The 24,381-nt window shown below is 47.9% G+C and overlaps 1 protein-coding gene across 1 annotated transcript in view; it reads left to right on the top strand.

Annotated features, from left to right (window-relative positions):
• The first annotated feature begins 3,696 nt into the window (after window positions 1–3,696).
• Window positions 3,697–24,381, top strand: part of LOC147112105 (arylsulfatase D-like) — a 39,366-nt gene continuing 18,681 nt past the window's right edge. The window contains exons 1-7 of the mRNA XM_085999653.1: window positions 3,697–3,751; window positions 5,786–5,935; window positions 8,454–8,575; window positions 10,249–10,371; window positions 12,195–12,618; window positions 19,865–20,001; window positions 24,245–24,343. Coding sequence (XP_085855779.1) covers window positions 3,729–3,751; window positions 5,786–5,935; window positions 8,454–8,575; window positions 10,249–10,371; window positions 12,195–12,618; window positions 19,865–20,001; window positions 24,245–24,343 — 1,078 coding nt within the window. The 5' untranslated portion in view covers window positions 3,697–3,728. The remainder of the gene's footprint in view (window positions 3,752–5,785; window positions 5,936–8,453; window positions 8,576–10,248; window positions 10,372–12,194; window positions 12,619–19,864; window positions 20,002–24,244; window positions 24,344–24,381) is intronic.

Consider the following 24,381-nt stretch of genomic DNA (forward strand, 5'->3'; position numbering starts at 1 on the left):
TGGAGACGAGAGGTTGATGACCAGTTAGTAGAGTAAATTTCTGACCGTGCAGGTAGTGATTGAACTTCTTCACCCCCCACACCAGGCTGAGGGCCTCTCTGTCAATCTGGGCGTAGTTACGCTCGGCTGAAGTTAACGAGCGTGACGCAAAAGCTATCGGCCTCTCTGAACCATCAAGGAATTTATGTGACCGTACCGCCCCAATGCCGTAGGGAGACGCATCACACGCCAGTCTTATCGGTAGTGATGGGTTGTAGTGAGCCAATACTCCTCTTGAAGTGATTAGGTCCTTACTCTTCTGAAAGGCCCGCTTACATTCATCGCTCCATTTCCATGCTACCCCCGTTCGTAGTAGGGCGTTCAGTGGATGCAGAATTGTGGACAAATTCGGCTAAAACTTATGGTAGTAATTCACCAATCCGAGGAATGACCTCAGTTGCGACACATTTTCAGGCACTGGAGCCTTAACTACCGCTTCAATTTTGTCAGGGGACTTATGCAACCCCTCTTCACTAATCACGTGGCCACAATACGATATCTGTTTCTTAAAAAACTCGCACTTGGGGCGATTGGCTCGTAGCCCATGTTCACGTTGTCTAGTGAGCACCTGCTCTAGGTTGGCAAGGTGTTCACTGTCATCTTCACCTGCCACTAGGATGTCGTCCAAGTAACACTGAGTCCCCGGAATCCCTTGCAGGACTTGTTCCATCGCTCTTTGCCATATCGCCGGAGCTGATGCTACTCCGAATACCAGTCGATTATACTGGTAAAGACCTTTGTGAGTGTTTATCGTGAGATACTTCCTAGAGGATTCTTCAACCTCCATCTGCAAATATGCTTGTGCTAGGTCAATTTTTGTAAAACGCTTCCCTCCAGATAGTGAGGCGAAGATATCTTCTATCCTTGGAAGAGGATATTGTACTGTGTGAAGGACTGGGTTCACCGTCACCTTGATGTCCCCACAGATGCGAACCTTCCTTGGCTCCTCAGACTTATTGTTTAACGTTTTCTTCATGACAGGAACGATGGGTGTCGCCCACTCGCTCCAGTCTTCCTTAGATAACACGCCTGCATTCTCCAGATTCTCCAGCTCTGCCTCGACGGCTGGGTGAATTGCATATGGTACCGGTCTTGCTTTGAAAAACTTGGGAATTGCATTCTCCTCTATTTTTATCGAGGCAGTTACGCCTTTAAGAGTGCCCAGTTCTTGTTGAAATACCTCTTTGGCGTCAGCTAAGATTGTTGACAATTGTCCAGGAGTGACGTCGTCATCCTTTTTACCAGCCACCGTCAGTGCCTGAATGGAGTGCCAGTCTAAACTTATCTTTCTGATCCATTCACGTCCTAATAACGGTGGTCCACCATCTTGCAGAATGTAGAGATACAATTTCCGTATTTTCTTGCCGTTGTATTCGACAGGCACCCTTATTTTTCCTCTGGGGTATACTTTTTGCCCCGTATACGTCCTCAAGACAATGGATGTCTCTCTCAAGGGTATGTGTGAGAATAGCCGCTCGTAGTCTCGTCGATTCATGACGGTTAGAGCTGATCCTGTATCCAATTCCATTTTGACTTGGGACCCTGCTATCGTGAGGGTGACCCAAATGATTCGGTGATCCTCTTTTGCGATTACGTTGTGAAGTTTGAGACAGCTTAGACTCTTGTTCCCGGATTCACTATCGCTCATCTGGTCTTCGGAACTACTGTCCGTCATCTTTTGTACTTTCCTGTACGGTTCCTTAGTAGCCTTTTTGTTGTCGTTGGTCTTTTTCCCAGACCTGCAAACTCGTGCAATGTGTCCCATCTTTCCGCATTGCCTGCATATTTTGTCCTTGGACCAGCAGTCCTTCTGGTCATGGTTTGTTCTGCCGCAGCGATAACATTTTGCAAATCCCCGTGTCATTTCGTGGGTGCCGTATTCCTGTGGCTTTTGTTGTATTTCCGCAGCTCCCCTTGCTGCTGCTTCGTACGATACTGCCACGCTGAAAGCCTTATCTAGCGTCAGCTCTTTCTCTGAGAGTAACCTCTTCTGGGTTCCATCACTCAGGAGTCCACAGACAAATTTGTCCCGTAAGGTATCTGCCAGTCCTGCTCCGAACTGGCAGTGCTTTGATAGCTTGCATAGTTCCGTAAGGTAATCAGCATTGCTCTCATTTTTATGCTGATTTCTCCTGTGGAATTTAAATCTTTCTGCTATCAGCAGCGGTGTAGGATTTAGGTGTTCCTGTAGGATAGCAACAATTTCGTTAAAACTCTTCGCCTTTGGTTTGGCCTGAGTAATCAGGTCCCGCAATAGGCCGTACGTTCTTGCGCCCATTAAATTTAGCAATACCGATGCCTTTTTCTCATCGGCTATTTCGTTTGCCTCGCAATATACCTCGACTCTTTCCACATACGTGGTCCAGTCTTCTATTGCATTATCGAAGGCAGTGATATCGCCAGTCTTTGGCATCTTGAAAATCTAAAATGGCGCCTCCCGCGCTTTGCCTCCGTCACCGATGGATCAAAATGGCGCCTCCCGCGCTTTTCCTTCTTCCCCGCCGAGTTAAGATGGCGCCTCCCGCGCTTTCCCGCCACTGCCGCTGCTCTCTGCGGTATTTTTATTTTTCTATCACGCTTCAATATTTGCTCCGTTAATTGAAGAAACGTTCCCGTCATGGAGCGGACCCTCTGGGACACTTCCCTCCCTCTTCTTAGGTCCGAACACTGCCCGGCTTCGAAGCACCGGCCGCGCCCTGTGTGCTCCACCCTCTCTCTCTCTCTTTGCTTCCCGACTCGCTGCCCGGCCCCGTTGCAGAGCCACCCGATCGAGCTCTAGCCCGCCGCAGCCCAGGAAGAATCAGTGCACTACCTGCCACCAGCTCGATTAGCTGGGAAACCACAGACTGGAGAATCAAGCCTGGCTATTGACAGTCTCTCCTGCACTTTTCAATTCGATGATTTGGAGGGTGGTTGCCCACGGTCGACGCCCGTTTCTCGAGTTTCCTTGGATTACTTTTTTTTTCTTTCTTCTGGCTTCGACCTTCAATAACATCGTCTGAGGTGCTGCCGAGTTGCAGGTAAGTTCGTTTCTTACTCGTCGCCAGTATTATGTCCGTGTATAATTGAGACACGGACTGCAGGAGTTGATTATAACAAGTCTTTACTGAATGGAGACAATCTGGAAACTGAAACTACAGAAGCCTGCTAGGGCCTTTTATACAGGGGTGGTCACTGCCGGTACTGCAGTCTGAGACCAGTTATTCCCTTAAAGGTACATACACAACAGCGAGGGTGCTGCCAACTGAACCACCGGCGCAGCTGAACATAGGGTGATTCCATAACATCACTACTCCCCGATTATGGATATCATGGATTATTGATCTAATGTTAGCCTTCTAGAAATGGAGCAAAATTACTGCCATGAAGCTCACAGTTTATATATTAACTATCATACCCTGGATTTACTTCAAGACTGAAACTAAAGTTCAGGGCTCCTGTTAAACACTAATTTGGCTGTGCTCACATGGTTTGAAATAGAAACTGAAACCCTTGTTTAGGTTACTGACTTGTAATCACTCCCAGTTACTCATTTCTCCCCTCTTAATCTTATCTGTGTCTGTTTGTGAGCACAAATGTTCGTTGTAATCATATTATTTCAGTGAGTACTGAGTGATTAAATTGTCTATTCCTACTTTAGAAAATTTGAATGAAAGTACTTCAGTCTACGAGGGACAGAAGTTAAAACCATGGACCCGTGTATAAATCTTAAGTAAGTATGATGAGAACTGAATGGGCTTTATATGGTGAATTACGGTTCAAAGATTGCAGTGTAAGCAACATTTCTAAGTCCTGCAATTTAAAAAAAGACTTGCATTTATATAGCGCCTCTCACGACCTCAGGACATTCCAAAGCACTTTGCAACAACAACTTGTATTTATATAGCGCCTTTAACGTAGTAAAACATCCCAAGGCGCTTCACAGGAGTATTAAAAGACAATAATTTGACACCGAGCCACATAAGGAGACCAAAAGCTTGGTCAAAGAGGTAGGTTTTAAGTAGCGTCTTAAAGGAGGAAAGAGAGGAAGTGAGGCGGAGAGGTTTAGGGAGGGAATTCCAGAGCTTAGGGCCTCGACAGCTGAAGGCTTGGCCACCAATGGTGGAGCGATTATAATCAGGGATGCTCAAGAGGTCAGAATTAGAGGAGCGCAGATATCTCGGGGATTATGGGGCCGGAGGAGATTACAGAGATAGGGAGGGGCGAGGCCATGGAGGGATTTGAAAACAAGGATGAGAATTTTGAAATCTTACAGCCAATGAAGTACTTAATGTAGGAAATGCTGCAGCCAATTTGCACACAGCAAGCTCCCACAAGCAGCAATGTGATCATGACCAGATCATCTGTTTTAGTGATGTTGATTGAGGGTAAATATTGGCCAGGACACCAGAGATAATGTCTCTGCTCTTTTTCGAAATAGTGCCATGGGATTGTTTATGTCCATCTAAGAGGGCAGATGTCTCAATCCGAAAGACGGCAGCTCTGACAGTGCGGCACTCCCTCAGTCCTGCACTGGAGTGTCAGCCTAGATTTTTGTGCTCAAGTCTCTGGAGTGGGTCTTGAACCCACAGCCTTCTGACTCAGAGGCTGCTACCAACTGAGGGCTGACACTATTTGCGGAATTTATTTAGTGCTCTTGATTCACACGGGGGACGTCAAAAGTAGCTTTTCACACGTTGAAATGTCCCGCACAAATGGCGAGCATTAAAAAGCCTGCACACATTGTGAGGCTCATGAGGAATGACGTATGAGGAGAGATTGGGTCGATTGGGCTTGTACTCGCTGGAGTTTAGAAGAATGAGAGGGGATCTCATTGAAACTTATAAAATTCTGACAGGACTGGACAGACTAGATGCAGGAAGGATGTTCCCGATGGCAGGAGAGTCCAGAACCAGGGGTCACAGTCTAAGGATAAGGGGTAAGCCATTTAGGACAGAAATGAGGAGGAATTTCTTCACCCAGAGAGTGGTGAACCTGTGGAATTCTCTACCACAGAAGGCAGTAGAGGCCAATTCATTAAATATACTCAAGAAGGAGTTGGATATATTTCTTAAGGCTAAAGGGATCAAGGGGTATGGGGAGAAAGCAGGGACTGGGTACTGAATTTGGATGATCAGCCATGATCACATTGAATGGCGGAACAGGCTCGAGGGGCCGAATGGCCTACTCCTGCTCCTATCTTCTATGTTTCTATGAGTGGATCGCGAGTGTCGACAGCACCGCATGGAACTGCACTAATAATCATGGGCTGCGCTCATGTGATTTTCCAACGTGTATCCCCGATGGATGAGGTTAAACGCAGGGAGCGTGCAATCAGAAAATTCGTCTTGATGTGGTATCGGTAATTGGGTTAAGCTTTTGTTACAAAGCTGTAGTATAAGAACATAAGAACATAAGAATTAGGAGCAGGAGTAGGCCATTCGGCCCCTCGAGCCTGCTCCGCCATTTAAGGAGATCATGGCTGATCTGATCTTGGGCTCAGCTCCATTTCCCTGCCCGCTCCCCATAACCCTTCACTCCCTTATTGTTCAAAAATCTGTCTATCTCCACCTTAAATATATTCAATGACCCAGCCTCCACCGCTCTCTGGGGCAGAGAATTCCACAGATTTACAAAATACCCATATCTTGAAATGGGTCGATGCTGAAATGTATATATTTTTAAAGTTGGATCTATTTATGGTGAAACGCATTATTGCCCTTTGGGTACTTACTTTAATTCTATTTATTTTCTTCTGTTTGTGCAGGAATGTTGCGGCCAGTATATTATGTTGCAGTTCTATGTTGATGACTTGTGTCACTGGCACGGAGACAAATCTCCAGCCTAACATTGTACTAATCATGGCTGATGACCTCGGCATTGGGGATATTGGCTGCTATGGAAATAATACGATCAGGTGAGGGGCTTGTGAGCGAAGTTCCTTTGCTTGTGCGGAACTGCTCGTTTTATATCGGCAAACGAGCAGACGAAAATGACGGGCAGGAAAAGACCAGCTGGTCCATCAAGCCCGCCTCACACCCATGATGGCTGGAGCATCGCGACTAGACACGTCCTCCCTCCACCCCCCCACCCCACCACCTCCTCCACCTCCCCCTCCTAGCCATTTAACCTCCTGGGAGAGGCAACATACCAGAGAGAAAGCCAGGGCCATTAAAGGGGGAATAAACGCTCTGGAGAATTCTTCTCCGATCCCCTCTGGCGATCAAAATGAGAAAAACAGCATGTTTCTGATTTATTTATTTAATATATATTTAATTAAAACATAAGGGCCTCTCAAAGTGAGTTACTGAGAAACAGAACAGTTTACATTTTTGGCATTCAGCGTTGGCATTGAGTAATTGAGTATTACGCACTCCCAGGTCTGGTAGACTCCTGTTATTACTAACCCATCTGGCACGAGTGAAGTGCATTGTATAATGTTGTGTAGAGAAAGACTTGCCATTTCTATTGCGCCTTTCACGTCCACCGGATGTCTTGAAGCGCTTTACAGCCAATGAAGTACTTTTTTGAAGTGTAGTCACTGTTGCAATGTGGGAAACGCAGCAGCCAATTTGCGCACAGCAAGCTCCCACAAACAGCAATGTGATAATGACCAGATAATCTGTTTTTGTTATGTTGGTTGAGGGATAAATATTGGTCAGGACACCAGGGATAACTCCCCTGATCTTCTTCGAAAAAGTGCCATGGAATCTTTTACGCCCACCTGAGAGAGAGAGAGAGCAGACGGGGCCTCGGTTTAACGTTTCATCCGAAAGCTGGTACCTCCGATAGTGCAGCACTCCCTCAGCACTGCACTGGCGTGTCAGCCTAGATTTTTGTGCTCAAGTCCCTGGAGTGGGACTTGAACCCACAACCTTCTGACTCAGAGGCGAGAGTGCTGCCCACTGAGCCACAGCTGACACAGTAGGTCACCAAAGCCAGGTTATACAGTTCATGCAATCAGATGCTCAGATTTCTTTTGACCAATACTGAACATGCACACAAGTGCCATGTCACCTGATGTACATGTGCCTGCTTAATGGGTAGACGTTCTGGGAGAGCCAGGATGCTCAGTGTGTGCAGTATGCATTTCCTGATCTGTACATCTGATACTGTGGCATTGTGTCAATCTCGGGTGGTGCTCACCTGCCAGGTACCATTTTGTATAGGACTTGGTGAAGGTGGTGCAGCAGACGCAGTTTCGGAATTGGCAGCTCTATGATTTTTATCCTGCATGTACAACAACAACAACTTCTATTTACACAGCGCCTTGAACCTAGTAAAACATCCCAATGTGCTTCACAGGAGCGTTATCAAACAAAATTTGACAGCAAGTCACAGAAGGAGATATCAGGGCAGCTGACCAAAAGCTTAGTCAAAGGTTTTAAGGAGCGTCTTAAAGGAGGATAGAGAGGCGGAGAGGTTTAGGGAGGGAATTCCAGAGCTTAGGGCCTCTACATCGGAAGCCACGGCCACCAATGGTGGAGCAATTAAAATCAGGGAGACCAGAATTGGAGGAGCGCAGAGATCTCGGAAGGTTGTGGAGCTGGAGGAGGTTACAGAGCTAGAGTGGGGCAAGGCCTTGGAGGGATTTGAAAACAAGGATGAGAATTTTAAAATTGAGGCCTTATTGTGTGTAAAATCAGTGTGACAATTGTAATATAACAAGAGAATAAAATTCCCTCTTCAATGCCTGAGCAACACAGGTATCACAACCTTAGTAGAGTTGCTTCTGCTGCACTGGTGTGATGCTTTTTTTCCTTTAATGGTGTCTTGTCTTGCCATCCAGGTTTCCCCCTTTGAATCTGCATCTTTGCCATGTACCACCTACAATAGTAAAGGTAGGGAGGTGCCCTACACCCAGGACGTTATCAGTTCTGGTCAGTCACGAGACATACCTGTGCAGCATGGATGACTTGTTCTCCAATATTTCCCTTCCCTCCTATATATAAGAAAGACTTGCATTTATATAGCGCCTTTCACAACCAATGAAGTACTTTTGAAGTGTAGTCACTACTGCTCTGCAGGAAACGCAGCAGCCAATGTGCGCACAGCAAGCGCCCACAAACAGCAATGTGGTAATGACCACCTCATCTGTTTTTAGGTGTTGATGGAGAGATAACTGAGAACTGGCTACAGTTTGGCACCTTCCGTTGGTATCTGACGGGGTGAGGCACCATTTTGTGGTGCTGTGCATTGATGCTTCATTGGGCTACCAGTGTGACACCACCCCCGCAAGTGGACCTGGTCGCCTTCTGTATGAGAGGTCCATTTACTGTTGAGGTGGAATTGAGTGGAGGCCAGAGCAGCAATTAAAAAATAAAAATCAAAGTATATCGATCTTTAAACATAAGAACATTGCACAGTTGGTAGGAGCCACATCAAAAATGAAATCATGCCAATGCATTACTCTAATCATTTTTCCTTTCAAATAGAACTCCCAATATTGATCGTCTGGCAAAGGAAGGAGTGATGCTGACCCATCATATAGCTGCAGCTCCATTATGCACGCCAAGCAGGGCAGCCTTTTTGACGGGCAGGTACCCTATCCGCTCGGGTAAGAGAACTTTTACAAATGTCGAGCCACTGCCCCTCTTTAGGCCCCTGTCACACAGGTGGAATTTTACCTTGTTTCATTTTTAAATTCAAGAAGCAGAGAACATCTTCTGAACCGAGATCAGCTTGGTCCACTGATTTTTAAACCGATGTTGGCCACTTCGATGTAAGTGGCAGGTGTTTCCTGTAATCATAGCAATTTAATACATAGAATTACATTGAATGTTACAGCACAGAAACAGGCCATTCGGCCCAACAGGTCTATGCTGGTGTTGATGCTCCACACGAGGCTCCTCCCACCTTACATCATCTCACCCTATCAACCCTTCTGTTCCTTTCTCCCTCATGCACTTACCTAGCCGCCCCTTAAATTAATCTCTGTTACTCGTCTTAACCACTCCATGTGGTAGCGAGTTCCACATTCTAACCATTCTCTGGGTAAAGAAGTTTCTCTTGAATTCCTTATTGGATTTATAATAGTGACTATCCTCTGTTTATGGCTTCTAACTTCGCACTCCCACACAAGTGAAAACATCTTCTCTACTTCCAACCTATTAAATCCCTTCATAATTTTGAAGACCTCTATTAAATCAGTCTTCTCTTTTCTAGAGGAAAGACCTCCATCCTGTTCAATCTAATTGTGTGTCGAAGTTCAATGTCTTAGATAACAGATCCATTTGTTAACAGGACTTGGGCCTCATCAGGCAAATGTAGTTTCTTGCTGTGAGTCGGTTGAGTTCAACTCTCACATATTGGCCCAGGAATTCCGTTCGCAGGCCTCCTGCGGGCGGAGGGCAGCGATCTGGAAAAATCTGAGCCTGGACCGGCGGGCTCCTGGGAGCTGCAGAGTTCCGTTCCTGGGCCTCTCCAAACTGCCGGTGCGCAGGGCCCACGTATCCCCGAGGCGCAGGCGGTTCGCAGCGTCCCTGGGATCACGCGGGCCATGGGGAGCCAATCAGAGAAGGGAATCTCCATTCATAGATTTGACAGGAAGACCTGTCAAATATATGAATAGAGATCACCCCCAAAACATAGTAAAACTTCAAATAAATAAAAAAAAAAAATCACATTTTTAAAATGACTTTAAATTACATAAATTAACTATTTTAAACAAAAAAATTACCAGGCGCAAGAATTGTAAGTGTTTTCTGCGGGCGGAGGGTCTCCAGAAAACAGAACTCTCCGCCCGCAGAGGCCCTTCTCCAGCACAGCCGGAGGATCTGTCAAGAGCTTTCTTGACAGATCGGAAATGCCGGTTTCCAGCACATGTGCAGTGCATGCCTAAAACCGGCATTTCCGTTGGCCCTACGGGTGAGTACACAGCGCGTACACACCCATAGGGACCGGAATTTCTGCCTAATATAGCTCTAAAGCCAAGCCAGGATAAATCTGAAGTTGCTAACGCTGGAGTTTCTACAGAAAAAGTGTTGTGATTTATAAAGTAGTGTAGTGATTGAATGATAAATGTTGGCCAAGACACCAGGAGACCTCCCCTTGCTCTTCTTCAAATAGTGCCATGGGATTTTTTACGTCCACCATGTCTTTGTGGCTTAGTATTACACCTGGCAGTGCCTTTAGTCAAGAGGCCATCAGCGGAACCAATGCAACCTTTAATCAAGAACATAAAAAAAAACCCGTAACTGAATTTGATGATTGTCTGCATTTCGATTTAAGGTATGGATAATGGTTACAGAGTCCGTGTCCTTCTGTTCACTGGTGGTTCTGGGGGCCTTCCTAAGAATGAAACAACCTTTGCAACGATATTGCAAAAACAAGGATTTGCCACTGGCATTATAGGTATGTCCTAATGGAATTTTAACCATTATCATTGTTTTTACTAAGTAACATGAAATATTGTGAAATAAAAACAGAAAATGCTGGAAACACTCAGCAGGCCAGGCAGCATCTGTGGAGAGAGAAACAGAGTTAAAGTTTCAGGTCGATGACCCTTCGTCAGAACTGGAAAAAGCTGGAGATGGAACAGGTTTTTAAGCAAATGTAGGGGCTGGGAAAGGGGGGAGGGAAGGAAAGAACAAAAGGGAAGGTTTGTGATAGGATGGAAGGCAGGAGAGATTAAGCGAGTTTTGGTAGATACCTGATCAAACACGAGAAGGGAGACAGAAAGCAATGAAGATGAACAAGGTAAACGAGACAAACGGAAACCCCGTCGGAGAGAAGAGCAGAACTTCTTCAAGGTGGGCATTCTTAGAAGAGAAGTGGCAGTGAATTAAACACTAATACAAAAGCAAAGTACTGCGGATGCTGGAAATCTGAAATAAAAAACAGTAAATGCTGGAAATACTCAGCAGGTCAGGCAGCATCTGAAACGTTAACTCCTGTTTCTCTCTCCACAGATGCTGCCTGACCTGCTGAGTATTTCCAGCATTTTCTGTTTTTATTTCAGATTTCCAGCGTCCGCAGTACTTTGCTTTTGTATGAAATATTGCGAACTGGCCGACTAAAGGAATATTATCATCAGTGTTTCCTGTAAGCTGTGTGGCTGCGCGGCACTCCGGGGATCCTGTGCAGCCGGTTTGCCGGTTTAGCGGTGCAGAAACCGTGCATGCGCGGTATTTTGAATGGCCCGTGCAGCCCCTTAAAGGGGCCGCACGCATCAAATTTTTTTTACAGGGAACGTCGATTATCATATGAATGTAATAAGCTTTAAAGCGAAAGGGAATTTTCTGTGGCCATTACAACATTTCACTACATGTTTCAGAATGCATGCTCTATGATTTGTAGCTTAACGAAAATGGCAAAATTGTCCTGCTAGGTTGGTTTTGATGTTTGTATTTTCATCTGCTTTTTGTCTTTTAGTTATTTTTGTACTTAAACAAATGAATGACGTTGGGGGAGAGAGAACAGGATGAGTATTTTTAGTACAAAGCACTCTCCTACATTACTTACCTTCTTTAAAAAAAAAATCTCCTTTCTGATAGGAAATGGCTTCTCCAAGTTTCTCCTCGACACCAGTCGGGTGACGTGGTTGGCCAGAGTGGGCCTCATGTATTTAAGTGAAAGGTGGCTTTTCAGATTGGCCCTAGCTGCTGATGCAGAGGACACCAAACCAGGAAATTGTACCCGTCAACTGTACTGTTGGGCAGTGCGTGTGAGGAGATCTGAATTGGCAAGCCTACAGATGAGGGGAATTTGGGCACTGAATTAATTATGGCTCCAGTCACCAGGCAGGAGGTACCTCCAGGTTCCCCTCCAAGTTACACACCATCCTGACTTGGAAGTATATCGGCCGTTCCTTCATCGTCGCTGGGTCAAAATCCTGGAACTCCCTTCCTAACAGCACTGTGGGAGCATCTTCACCGCACGGACTGCAGCGGTTCAAGAAGGCGGCTCACCACCACCTTCGCAAGGGCAATTAGGGATGGACGATAAATGCTGGCCTTGCCAATGACGCCCAGATCATAGGAACGAATAAAAAATTTTTTTCAACAGTATGCTAAGTAAATTTTTTTGATACGATATCCCTCCCCCCACGCTCACCATCCCTGTCAGCTTTTTTGTTCCATTCTGTGGAACTTAGGAATTTGAAGTGCGTCGGAAATATCATTAAAAATGGTTTGCCTTAAACAATTAATTGAATGCTGTGTTTGAACTTTTCACAGGGAAATGGCATCTGGGTGTAAATTGTGAATCCCGCAACGATTACTGTCACCATCCACTTAGCCATGGGTTTGATTACTACTACGGCACGCCTTTCACTAACCACCATGATTGTAAGCCAGGAGAGAAAAGCGACATTTTAGCTGATTTTCAAGCCACGCTGCGTCTGGCCACTGAGGCGCTCGTTGCGGGGCTCCTGACGCTGCTTGTTTTGAGATGGGTTGGCTTCGCCAGCGTTGGCTGGAGGACGATGATGTGGCTCGCAGTTTTTTCTTTCCTGTTCTCTGGCACTTGGTACTCTGTTTTCGGCTTCCTGCGGTACTGGAACTGTTTGGTCATGAGGAACTATGAAGTTGTCCAGCAGCCATCAAATTCAGAAACCCTCTCGACCAGAATGACCGAGGAAGCTCTTGCATTCATCGAAAGGTATATAAAAAAACAATTGTCCCGATACATAATGTGACGGGAGACGTTGCAAGGATGAGCACGTGGCCTCCGTCACATAAGAACATAAGAACATAAGAAACAGGCGCTGGAATAGGCCACTTGGCCCCTCGAGCCTGCTCCGCCATTCAATAAGATTGTGGCTGATCTTGGGCTCAAAGCCACTTCCCTGCCCACTTCCCATAACCCTTCACTCCCTTATCTTGCAAAAATCTGTCCATCTCCACCTTAAATATATTTAATGACCCAGCCTCCACGGCTCTCTGGGGCAGAGAATTCCACAGATTTACGACCCTCTGAGAGAAGAAATTCCTCCTCATCTCAGTTCTAAAAGGGCGACCCTTTATTCTGAAACTGTGCCCCCGAGTTCTAGATTCCCCCACGAGGGGAAACATCCTCTCTGCATCTACCTTGCCGAGCCCCCTCAGTATCTTATATGTTTCAATCAGATCACCTCTCACCTTTACTAATTCTCTGATCTGAAGTCAGGCAGTGTGTAGGTGTGAAGTGCTACATTTTGGTAGGAAGAATAAGGAGGCCACATACTGCTTGGAAATTAAGTCTAGAGGAGCAAAGGGATCTACGGGTACAGATAGACAAATCACTGAAAGTAGCGACACAGGTTAATAAGGCCATTAAAAAAAAAGCAAACAACCACTGGGGTTCATTTCTAGAGGGATAGAATTACAAAGCAGAGAAATTATGTTCAATTTGTATCGACCCTTGGTTAGACCACACGTGGAGTACTGTGCACTGTTCTGGTCGCCATATTATAAAAAGGATGTAGAGGCACTGGAGAAGGTGCGAAAAAGATTTACAAGGACGATACCAGAACTGGGAGGCTATACTTGGCAGGAAAGGCTGAACAGGGTTGGGCTCTTTTCTCTAGAAAAGAGAAGGCTGAGGGGCGAACTAAGGTCTTTAAGATTTCATAAGGAATGTCCGCCCTAATTTTAAATTTGGGTGCGCGGCCCCTTTAACGGGCTGCGCGGCCCATTCAAGTGAAATTTGACACTGGAAAAGCCGGTCCCGGGCTGCGTGGGACCAACAGACTGCTGTGTGGCCATGCAGCTTAAAGGGAACGTTGTTCATAACATAGACGTAGGGAAGATGTTTCTACTTGTGGGGGGAGACCAAAACTAGGGGCCATAAATATAAGATGGTCTCCAATAAATCCAATGGGGAATTCAGGAGAAACCTCTTTACCAAAAGAGTGGTGAGAATGTGGAACTCGCTGCCACAAGGAGTGGTTGTGGCGAACAGCACAGACGCATTTAAGCAAGGAATAGAAGGATACTCGGCAAGGCTTCTTCGGCAGCACCTCCCAAACCTGCGACCTCTTCCACCTAGAAGGACAAGGGCAGCAGGCGCATGGGAACACCACCACCTCCAACTTCCCCTCCAAGTCACACACCATCCTGACTTAGAAGTATATTGGCCGATCCTTCATCGTCGCTGGGTGAAAATCCTGGAACTCCCTCCCTAACAGCGCTGTGGGAGTTCCTCCACCACACGGACTGCAGCGGTTCAAGAAGGCGGCTCACCACCACCTTCTCAAGGGGCAATGAGGGATGGGCAATAAATGCTGGGCCTTGCCAGCGACGCTCACATCCCATAAATGAATGAAAAAAAATATGCTGATAGGGTTAGATGAAAAGGTGGGAGGAGGCTCGCGTGGAGCACACACACCAGCACCGACCAGTTGGGCTGAATGGCCTGTTTCTGTGCGGTAAATTCTATGCAATTCTATAAACAAGATACTGCCTAGCTGGAACTGCTTCACGTCGTTACTGGTCTCAAACTGGTAGCTACAGTATAAATGCAGCTTTAAAATCCCAGTATCCTTATTGCCCCTTTGCTAAAATATCACATTTTTATACACTTTGGTATCATATTTTATATGTAGTTTTCAAGAAAGTTCTAATTGAGGATTCAATTTGTGGAACAAATAATAAGTGATTTTTAGGTGATCAAAATTGTGTTTATCTAGCAGTCTGCGTATATTCCAATCCAGTCTACAATCTCCATGTCAATGCTTTTAATGTAGTCTCCAGTTATTTCGCAGCATGACTGGATACTGCTAAATATGTTTATGAAGTTATTCTGTTTGTATATAATGCGAAGTCTATTTATAGATAACCTGGTTGACTCACAACGGCCTAGCAAGCTAATCAAGTTTGGGCAAGTAGGGATGGACAATAAATGCCGGCCTTGCCAGTGAGGCCCGCATCCCGAGAATGGGCCCATTTTCCAATATGAGATGGTACACGCTAGACATAGAGTCATAGGGGGAGAAATTCGGTATCGCCCCATTTGAGGCGCAATTATCGGCCGGGCGCAAAGGCGCAAATTATCGCCGCCTACTGCTAAATTGGTCTCTTTCGCCCTTGGAGGTGATTGCAGCGCTAAATCAGGTGCTGCACGACTCTCTTAAGGCGCTAAGCCGGAGGAGCGAGGCGCTACCTCAGAGGGCGGGCTCAGCGCAGGTGCTGTCAGTTAGCGATTGCACACAGACACGCTGGCGCCGGTCAGCTCTTAAAGGGGAGGGTCGATCTTGAATTGCAGCCGTGCCCTGTGCATCGGAGCCCTGAATCTCGGCCTGGGCAGACCTGTTGCCAAATCCTGAAGCCAAGGACCATGGAGAGGGCCAGGGAGCGAGCCAGCGCTTCAGCGAGGGGGGCCTTGGAGGCTCTGGTTGGCGCGGTGGAGCGCAGGCGATCTCTCCTGTACCTGGAGAGTGGTAGGAGGCCTCTGCCCAGCGAGTACCGAAAAGCTTGGAGGGAGGTGGCTCACAGAGTGACCTCCAGCAGCATGGTGCCTAGGACCCCTGTACAATGCAGGAAGAAGTTCAACGAACTCACTTGGGTCGTCAGGGTGAGTGCCCTTTTCAGAAACCTCTTCATCTCTCCATCTCAACCTTGCTTTATGGCCAAAGGGTCTTGAAAGCCCCAATGCCCAGCACTCATCCAACACCTATGGCCCTTTCAGGAAACTCACACACACATTCAGCACTTTGCATACAGTAAGGGCTATTCGACCATGGGAGGCATTTCAGCCAGGAACATAGCTGCACACAGTAAGGGCTATTCAACCATGGGAGGCATTTCAGCAAAGAGCATGGCTGCACACAGTAAGGGCTTTTCGACCATGGGAGGCATTTCAGCCAAGATCATGGCTGTATCTTTACTCAGACCCCGTCCTTTTTCTTGCAGGGCAAGCTGGCGCATAATAGGAGACAGCAGCAATGGACCGGGGGAGGCCGGCCTCACCTTCAAGCCCTGACCGATCTGGAGCAGCGAGTCCACCGGATTGTGGCAAGCCGGATGCTTGGCCCCGTCGCCACTGGAGACGCCGACCCGTTATGGACAGCAATGACTAAGGTCATCACCTTTTTGACCTCTCTCCTTCCACTTGTTCCTCACAACAGCATCCTTTGACACTTTCGATCCAAATCAGTACATCGCTGCACTCATGCCTCCCTTGCTGCCACCCTGTCCTCACGCTAAAGCCACTCTTGTACCTCCCTGCTTTCAGATGCTGATTCACCAGGTGAGGAGACGGGCCCTCAAGCTGCCACTGGGAGTGAATCTGAAGGCGAGGAGGAAGAGGAAGCTGGACCATCAGCGCAACCCTCTGCCGAGGCAGCCCGTGCCCATACTGGGGACACGCCTTCCCTGGAGGGGAGCGGGGGGGAATGGTCTGATGAGGGTGAAGCTCCAGGACCCAGCGGGCTGCAGCAACGTGATGGGGTTTGGGAAGCTCGGGGGCCTTCTCCCTGGAGGGAGAGTCTGGCCTCGAGTCCTGCTGCAATGAGCGCAGACGAGGTGCGGGTCCTCGCTGAATTGAGCGCCCAGGCGGAGCAAAGGCACACTGAGCTCATGGCTGCAGTGGCAAGGATGCCCGAATCCATTGAGTCACTGGCAAGGAGTTCCAGGACTTCGGTGCAGCACAGGTGTCTGCCACACAAATGCTAAGTGCTGCAATGCAGTCAGTGGCTGGTCTCATGCAGACACAGATTGAGGCCACGCGAGCACTAACTGCTGTCACCCTTGCTGGATCGGGCAGGTTTCCCCATAGCTCTCACCGCGCCACAGTAGGCCAGCAATCTGTGCTCCAGCAGATTGCTTCGCATGCTGAAGTGCTGCCCCGTGGGAGTGCCAGTGTGTCGGTCGAGTGGGGAGTTGCTGTTCTCTCTCAGGAGGACAGCATTCCTGCTGCCAGCACTGTCACTTCTCCACTGCAGTTGCCACCACCTGTAGGACAGACTGCTGCCGCCCATGCAGAGTTGGAGCAGTCAGCAGCCGGGCCCTCCAGGCCCAGAGCTGGTCCAGGTCTAGGATCGGATCGGTCACGGCCCTGTGGGTAGCGGAGCGGGCCCAGGGGCCGTGTAGCCTGATCCTGCTCCTATTTCGTGTGTCTAATTCTGTTAGATTCAGGAGATGGTTCTGTGATAGTAGATTGGCGGTTAGGGTCAGATCAGCCATGATCTTATTGAATGGCTGAGCAGGCTCGAGGGGCCGATTGGCCTACTCCTGCTCCTATTTCTTATGTTCTTATGTTCTTATGTTCAAGGGCATCTGCAGTCTCAGTTTCTGACACTCAGCAGCCTTCCCCCAGCCTTGCTGCAGCCACTGGGGTCCCATTACGGAGGAGCTGCAGGGTGGGAAGGGGGCAATTTCGCAAGGGAAGCAGATCACCCTCGAAGGGCAAAAAGTAGGAGGTGTGGCAAAATGTTGTTCATTGTTTTATTGAAGGCCGAGGATCGTGGTCATATTTTTGTTACTGTTTTGGACATTGTCTCCAGGTTGTGAGAGCCAGTTATGTGATTGACAGGTTTTTTTTGTGTTTCTTTCTATTACTTTGTCATGCGGGAAGGATACACAGTTTGGTAAATAAAGAATTGTCTTTATTCAAAATGTGCATGTTTGCTCTTTGCACTCATTGTTGCCTTGACCGGCTTAGGGGTTGCGGCATGGTTCCATTCAGGTTCTTTGAATGGCAGAAGCCATTCCCTCAGAGGGGGCCTAGAAGCGACTTGCTATAAGCCTTTGACGGACGGCCCTTGTGCTTTGTGCCTCCCTCCCGTCTTGGTGCTGCTGCTCCTCCTCCTCCTCCTCTGCTGGTACGCCAAGGCCCGGTGGCATTGGCTGGGTCCTGAGGATTGCCAGATTATGCAGCATGCAGCACACAACAACAAAGTGGGAGACTCGCTCAGGCGAGTACTGCAGGGCAGTAGACAAAAGGCTGGAAACTATAGACCAGTTAGCCTAACATCTGTGGTTGGTAAAATGTTGGCGTCCATTATTAAGGAAGCAGTAACAGGACATTTGGATAAGCATAATTTAATCGGACAGAGTCAGCATGGTTTTATGAAGGGGAAGTCATGTTTGACAAATTTGCTCGAATTCTTTGAGGACGTAACAAACAGGGTGGATAAAGGGGAACCAGTGGATGTGGTGTATTTGGACTTCTAAAAGGCATTTGACAAGGTGCCACACAAAAGATTATTGCACAAGATAAAAAATCACGGGATTGGGGGTAATATACTGGCATGGGTGGAAGATTGGCTATCTAACAGAAAACAGAGAGTTGGGATAAATGGTTCATTCTCGGGTTGGCAATCAGTAACTAGTGGTGTTCAGCAGGGGTCAGTGCTGGGACCCCAACTCTTTACAATCTATATTAACGATTTGGAGGAAGGGACCAAGTGCAACATATCCAAGTTTGCCGACGATACAAAGATGGGAGGGAAAGCAGTGAGTGAGGAGGACATAAAAAACCTGCAAAAGGACATAGACAGGCTAAGTGAGTGGGCAGAAATTTGGCAGATGGAATATAATGTTGGAAAGTGTGAGGTTATGCACTTTGTCAGAAAAAATCAAAGTGCAAGTTATTATCTAAATGGAGAGAAACTGCAAAGTGCTACAGTACAAAGGGATCTGGGGGTCCTGGTGCATGAAACACAGAAGGTTAGTATGCAGGTACAGCAGGTGATCAGGAAGGCCAATGGAATCTTGGCTTTTATTGCAAGGGGGATGGAGTATAAAAGCAGGAAGTCTTGCTTCAGTTATACAGGGTACTGGCGAGGCCACACCTGGAATACTGCGTACAGTTTTGGTTTCCATATTTAAGAAAAGATATACTTGTATTGGAGGCAGTGCAGAGAAGGTTCACTAGGTTGATTCCTGGGATGAAGGGGTTGACGTATGACGAAAGGTTGAGTAGGTTGGGCCTCTACTCATTGGAATTCAGAAGAATGAGAGGCGATCTTATCGAAACATATAAGATTGTGAGGGGGCTTGATCAGGTGGATGCGGTGAGGATGTTTCCACTGATGGGTGAGACTAGAACTAGGGGGCATAATCTTAGAATAAGGGGCTGCCCTTTCAAAACTGAGATGAGGAGAAACTTCTTCACTCAGAGGGTAGTAAATCTATGGAATTTGCTACCTCAGGGAGCTGTGGAAGCTGCGACATTAAATAAATTTAAAACGGAGATAGGCAGTTTCCTAGCTGATAAGGGAATTAGGGGTTACGGGGAGCGGGCAGGGAAGTGGACGTGAGTCTAGGTTCGGATCAACCATGATCCTATTGAATGGCAGAGCAGGCCCGAGGGGCCGTATGGCCTACTCCTGCTCCTACTTCTTATGTTCTTATGTTCTAAGTGCCTATCCAGTCTCCCCTTGAAAACATTGAGTGTCTCCGCTTCCACCACTTCCGTCGGTAGCGAATTCCAGGTCCTCACCACTCGCTGCGTAAAAAAGTTTTTCCTCACGTCCCTCCTGTATCTCGTGCCCAAAACCTTAAATCTGTGCCCCCTAATCCTTGTACCATCAACTAGTGGGAACAGCCTTTCCCCATCTAGCCTATCCAAACCCGTCAAAACCTTGTACACCTCTTAGCAAATCACCTCCTTTGCTCTAATGAAAACAAATCCAGCTTCTCCAACCTGTCCTTGTAGCTAAGATCCCCCATCCCCAGAACCATTCTGGTAAATCTCCTCTGCACCCTCTCAAGGGCCTTCACATCCTTCCTAAAGTGTGGTGACCAGAACTGGACGCAATAGTCCAGTTGTGGCCTAACCAGTGCTTTGTAAAGGTTCAGCATAACATGAAATTACATTTGCCAGTCAAATGATTTAACTGTCGAATTTGTATCTTGGGTTAGTTCTTTTTTTTAAAACATATTACGCAAGGCATTCTAACACAATTATATATTTCAAATTTTAGAAACCAGGAGAAACCGTTTCTCCTCTTCGTGTCGTTGCTGCATGTCCATACTCCCTTCTTTACAACTGAGGCATTTATTGGGAAGAGTAAGCATGGTTCTTATGGAGACAATGTGGAGGAGATGGATTGGCATGTAGGTAAGTAGTTTGAGGGATAATGAGAGGGTAATTGCCAGATCAGGATCTGTGGATGAGATGGGATGGTGGGGGGGTGTGGGGGTGGGGGATGGGGTGTTGGGGTGGGGGGGCGGATGGGGTGTGGGGGGATGGGGTGTTGGGGTGGGGGGTGGGTGGGGTGTTTGGGTGCGGGGGCGGATGGGGTGTTTGGGTGGGGGGGCGGATGGGTTGTGGGGGGATGGGGTGTTGGGGTGGGGGGGATGGGGTGTTGGGGTGGGGGGGGTGGGGTGTTGGGTTGTGGGGATGGGGTGTTTGGGTGGGGGGGCGGATGAGGTATGGGGTGTGGGGGGATGGGGTGTTTGGGTGGGGGGGATGGGGTGTTTGGGTGTGGGGGCGGATGGGGTGTGGGGGGATGGGGTGTTTGGGTGGGGGGGATGGGGTGTTTGGGTGGGGGGGCGGATGGGTTGTGGGGGGATGGGGTGTTTGGGTGGGGGGGATGGGGTGTTTGGGTGGGGGTGGCGGGGTTGTGGGGGGATGGGGTGTTGGGGTGGGGGGATGGGGTGTTGGGGTGGGGGGGATGGGGTGTTGGGGAGATGGGTGTTGGGGTGGGGGGGAATGGGGTGTTTGGGTGGGGGGATGGGGTGTGGGCGGGATGGGGTGTTGGGGTGGGGGGATGGGGTGTTGGGATGGGTGCTGGGGTGTGGGGGTGGGGGGGCGGATGGGGTGTGGGGGGGATGGGGTCTTGAGCTGGGGGGGCAGATGGGGTGTGGGGGCGGGGGATGGGGTGTTGGGGTGGGGGGATGGGGTGTGGGGGGATGGGGTGTGGGGGGGATGGGGTGTTGGGACGGGGGATGGGGTGTTGGGGTGGGGGAGTTGGGCTGTGGGGTGGGGGTGTGGGGAGGAGCCATAGCAACAGTGGCTCAACCTGTGTTTGTAGGAACACTCCTGCTCCTCCCAGTCCAACCAAAATGAAAAGGAACTCGCCTCTTTGGGGTCCTCTTTGACTGGGGTTCTGGCTGAATAATCAGCAACACTGAAGCACTGAGTGTGCAAATGATTGGTTGGTATAAATAGTTGTAGATAGGGCGACCTAGCAATTTAAATAACAGAGGCTTTAAAGGCAGTTCAATGGCACCATTGTAATTCAGCAATAACTGGATCATTGTTTATCAAACTGTAGTCAAGATCAATGTTCCCTGTAAGCTTTGTGTCTGTGCACCGCTCCAGGGAACCCGCGCAGCCAGCTTGCTGGCTTTTCAATGCAAAAACCACACATGGGATATTTTGAATGGCCCTTAAAGGGGTCATGTGACACCAAAATAAAAATTACAGGGTGCATTGGTCAAGATCAGTGTTTGAGATTTCTATAAATTAGCTTAGTTAGCTGACAAGTTAACAGCATTAAATCGCTGGTCTATTGGATAGATTAGAGTCCATGGTGGTTAGCAATGTTTCCAGAACGTCTACAACCTTGTCCTTAGGAGCTGTGTGGCTGAGCTGATCTTAGCCTCCCCCTGGGCCGAGGCTGGGAGCTTCTGGGGCATCGGGTGGATGGGCCTTCTTCTGTGGCGGGGTTATCTGTTCCTCTCGAATCCTCAGCTCTAGGCTAACACCCACTTGCGCACGAGTAACTGTATCTGAAGTGGCTGGCTTAAATCTCACCTTCCTTGCTCTCGAGCAAACCTGTACCTTTACACATTCCTCTTTTTGTCCTGGATACACTTTGGCTCTTTTAGAGGAACCCTTCTGCCTTAGGTAAAGACTACAAGAAACAGAAGGGAACTAAAGAGGATGGAAGAGAATAAAGAGAACTCACTGAGAAATGCCCTCTTATACGCCTTAATTTTAAAGCAAAATCCCTTTCCATTCAATTGACCAATCTGAGTGACACGTTTGTCAGAAGTGCTCAACCTCTTTTGGTGTCAGTCACTTCAAACAGTAATGTAAATGCCCTTTAAGATTGCCACGTTAATGGTGCATGGGTACCTAAGTATGGCAGATCATACATTTACTCTCTAGCTCCTCAATCTTTCTCTTACACAGTTCCACATAAGGCATGTATCATAACATAAGAACATATGAACATAAGAAATAGGAGCAGAAGTAGGCCATTCGGCCCCTCGAGCCTGCTCCGCCATTCAATGAGATCATGGCTGATCTTCTGCCTCAACTCCATTCACCGGCCCTATCGCCATATCCATTGATGCCCTTACTAGTCAGAAATCTATCGACTTCTGTTTTGAATATACCCAATGACTGAGCCTCCACAGTCCTCTGAGGTAGAGAATTCCAAAGATTCACCACCCTCTGTGTGAAGAAATTTCTTCTCATCTCAGTCTTGAATGTCCTACCCTTTATCCTGAGGCTGTGGCCCCTGGTTCTAGACTCCCCAGCCAAGGGAAACATTCTCCCAGCATCCACCCTATCAAGCCCTGTAATAATTTTGTATGCTTCAAAGAGATCCCCTCTCATGTATGCTTCAAAGAGATCCCCTCTCATGTATGCTTCAATGAGATCCCCTCTCATGTATGCTTCAATGAGATCCTCAAAGTTGGCCTTCCATCACTAGTAAGGAATGTATTTGATTATATAAGACTTCTTGGTTTTAATTAGTTTTAGTCCCTTTCATTTCCCAGCATTCAGTTCACCTCCCCACCAATGTTCCCTCTAACTTTTTTTGGCGTCGCGCGGACCCTTTAAGAGGCTGAGTGGGCCATTTGAAATAACATGGTTTTTCCGTTGAAAAGCCGGCTAGCCAGCTGTGTGGGTTCCCTGGAACGCTGCGCAGCTCAAAAGGAACGTTGCTCCCCATCTCCCTCTCCTTCATCAGGACCCTCTTTAAAACCCCGTGGCTTTGACCAGGCTTTTGGTCACCCTTTTCCTAATATTTCTTTTTTCAGCTTGACGTCTGATTACAGATCTGTGAAGCGCATCGGGACATTTTGTTTTCTACATTAAAGGCGCTGTATAGACAGTATATGCAAGTTTTTGTTCTTAATCATTACCGTGTCGTACTTTGCCTTTTGCTGCTATTGTTTTCGCTGGCGTCTGTTACACTTTGTAATATCAGAACAAGGCTTCGCATTCAGTAAACTACTTTGAAGTGAGTGCTTTATTATGAAATAAAAACAGAAAATGCTGGAAACGCTCAGCAGGCCAGGCAGCATCTGTGGAGAGAGAGAAACAGAGTTAACGTTTCAGGTCGATGCCCCTTCATCAGATGCTTTTTTTATTATGAAAGCAAGTGCAATATCAATCTTGGGCGCAGCAAGAGCCTGCAAACAGCAAAGCGACAAAATCTGTTTAGCTAAGTGAGATCAAAACTGATAGGGGGAAGAAATTGGGTTGATTTGCGCCTCTTGTTACTGCCCCCGGGGGCGCTAATGGGGCGCAAATCCCCTAGCGCCCGTGCGCGGTGCTGCTAACGCCTCCCGCAAAATTCAGCGGGAGGTTAGCAGCGGCGGTAGCCAGTAGCGCCCCGCGGCGCCGCGCCGCCAATGATGATGCAGCGCCCCCCTTCCGCCCCGGTTGCAAACTTCCCTCACACCCCCTTGACCTACTGCTGGGCAATATGTCCGACAGGATCGGGGGCGTTTTTGCAGCGACGGCGGCGATATTTGAAAGGGCAGGTATCAGGCGGCCATTTTTATTTTGGCCGACTGCCAGCACCTGCCCCCTTTAACTTTTTTTCCTTGGGGTGCCGGCCACGATCGCTCAGCCCGGCACTCCCCTTGCGTGGCGCTGTTGCAGGTCGTGCCGCGATCTTCAGTAGTAGCGCCCAAAGAAGGAGGTGGAGTGCTTCCATTAGTGCTCCACTTCCTACTTGAGGCGCTACTACTGAATTTCCGGCGGAGGGCGCTAAATTTTTGGGGCGCTAAAATTAATACCCCGGCGACGTTAGCATCCCAAATGGAGCGCCACCCAATTTCACCCCGATAATGTTCTATAATAGATGTGAATGGGTCAATTTTTTTTATTCCTGTCTGAACTAAAGGAGCTGTTGACTGATCCATCTTGGAACAGCAACCAGAATAAGGATGTGCCCGAACAAACCAATGAATCTGTGGCAGAGGTTTAAAAGAAAAAGAAAGAACTTGGCATTTATATAGCGCTTTTCACGGCCTCAGGATGTCCCAAAGCGCTTTACAGCCAATGAAGTACTTTTGGAGTGTAGTCACTGTTGTAATGTAGTGAAAACGTTCAGGGTCTTTCACCAGTTATTGAGAGCCTATCGTTCCTAATGTTCTTTTTATGCTACTTCCAGGTCAGGTTGTAAACTCCATCAATAATGCTGGTCTAGCCAATAAAACCCTTATATACTTCACCTCGGATCATGGGGGCAGCTGGAATGGAATACACAGAGGTAAGTACATTCTGGAGTAAAATAGCCCATGTTAAACT

Source organism: Somniosus microcephalus, chromosome 10, assembly GCF_052327205.1.
Source record: "Somniosus microcephalus isolate GS21.2 chromosome 10, FLI_Smic_1.0, whole genome shotgun sequence".
Lineage (NCBI taxonomy): Eukaryota > Metazoa > Chordata > Chondrichthyes > Squaliformes > Somniosidae > Somniosus > Somniosus microcephalus.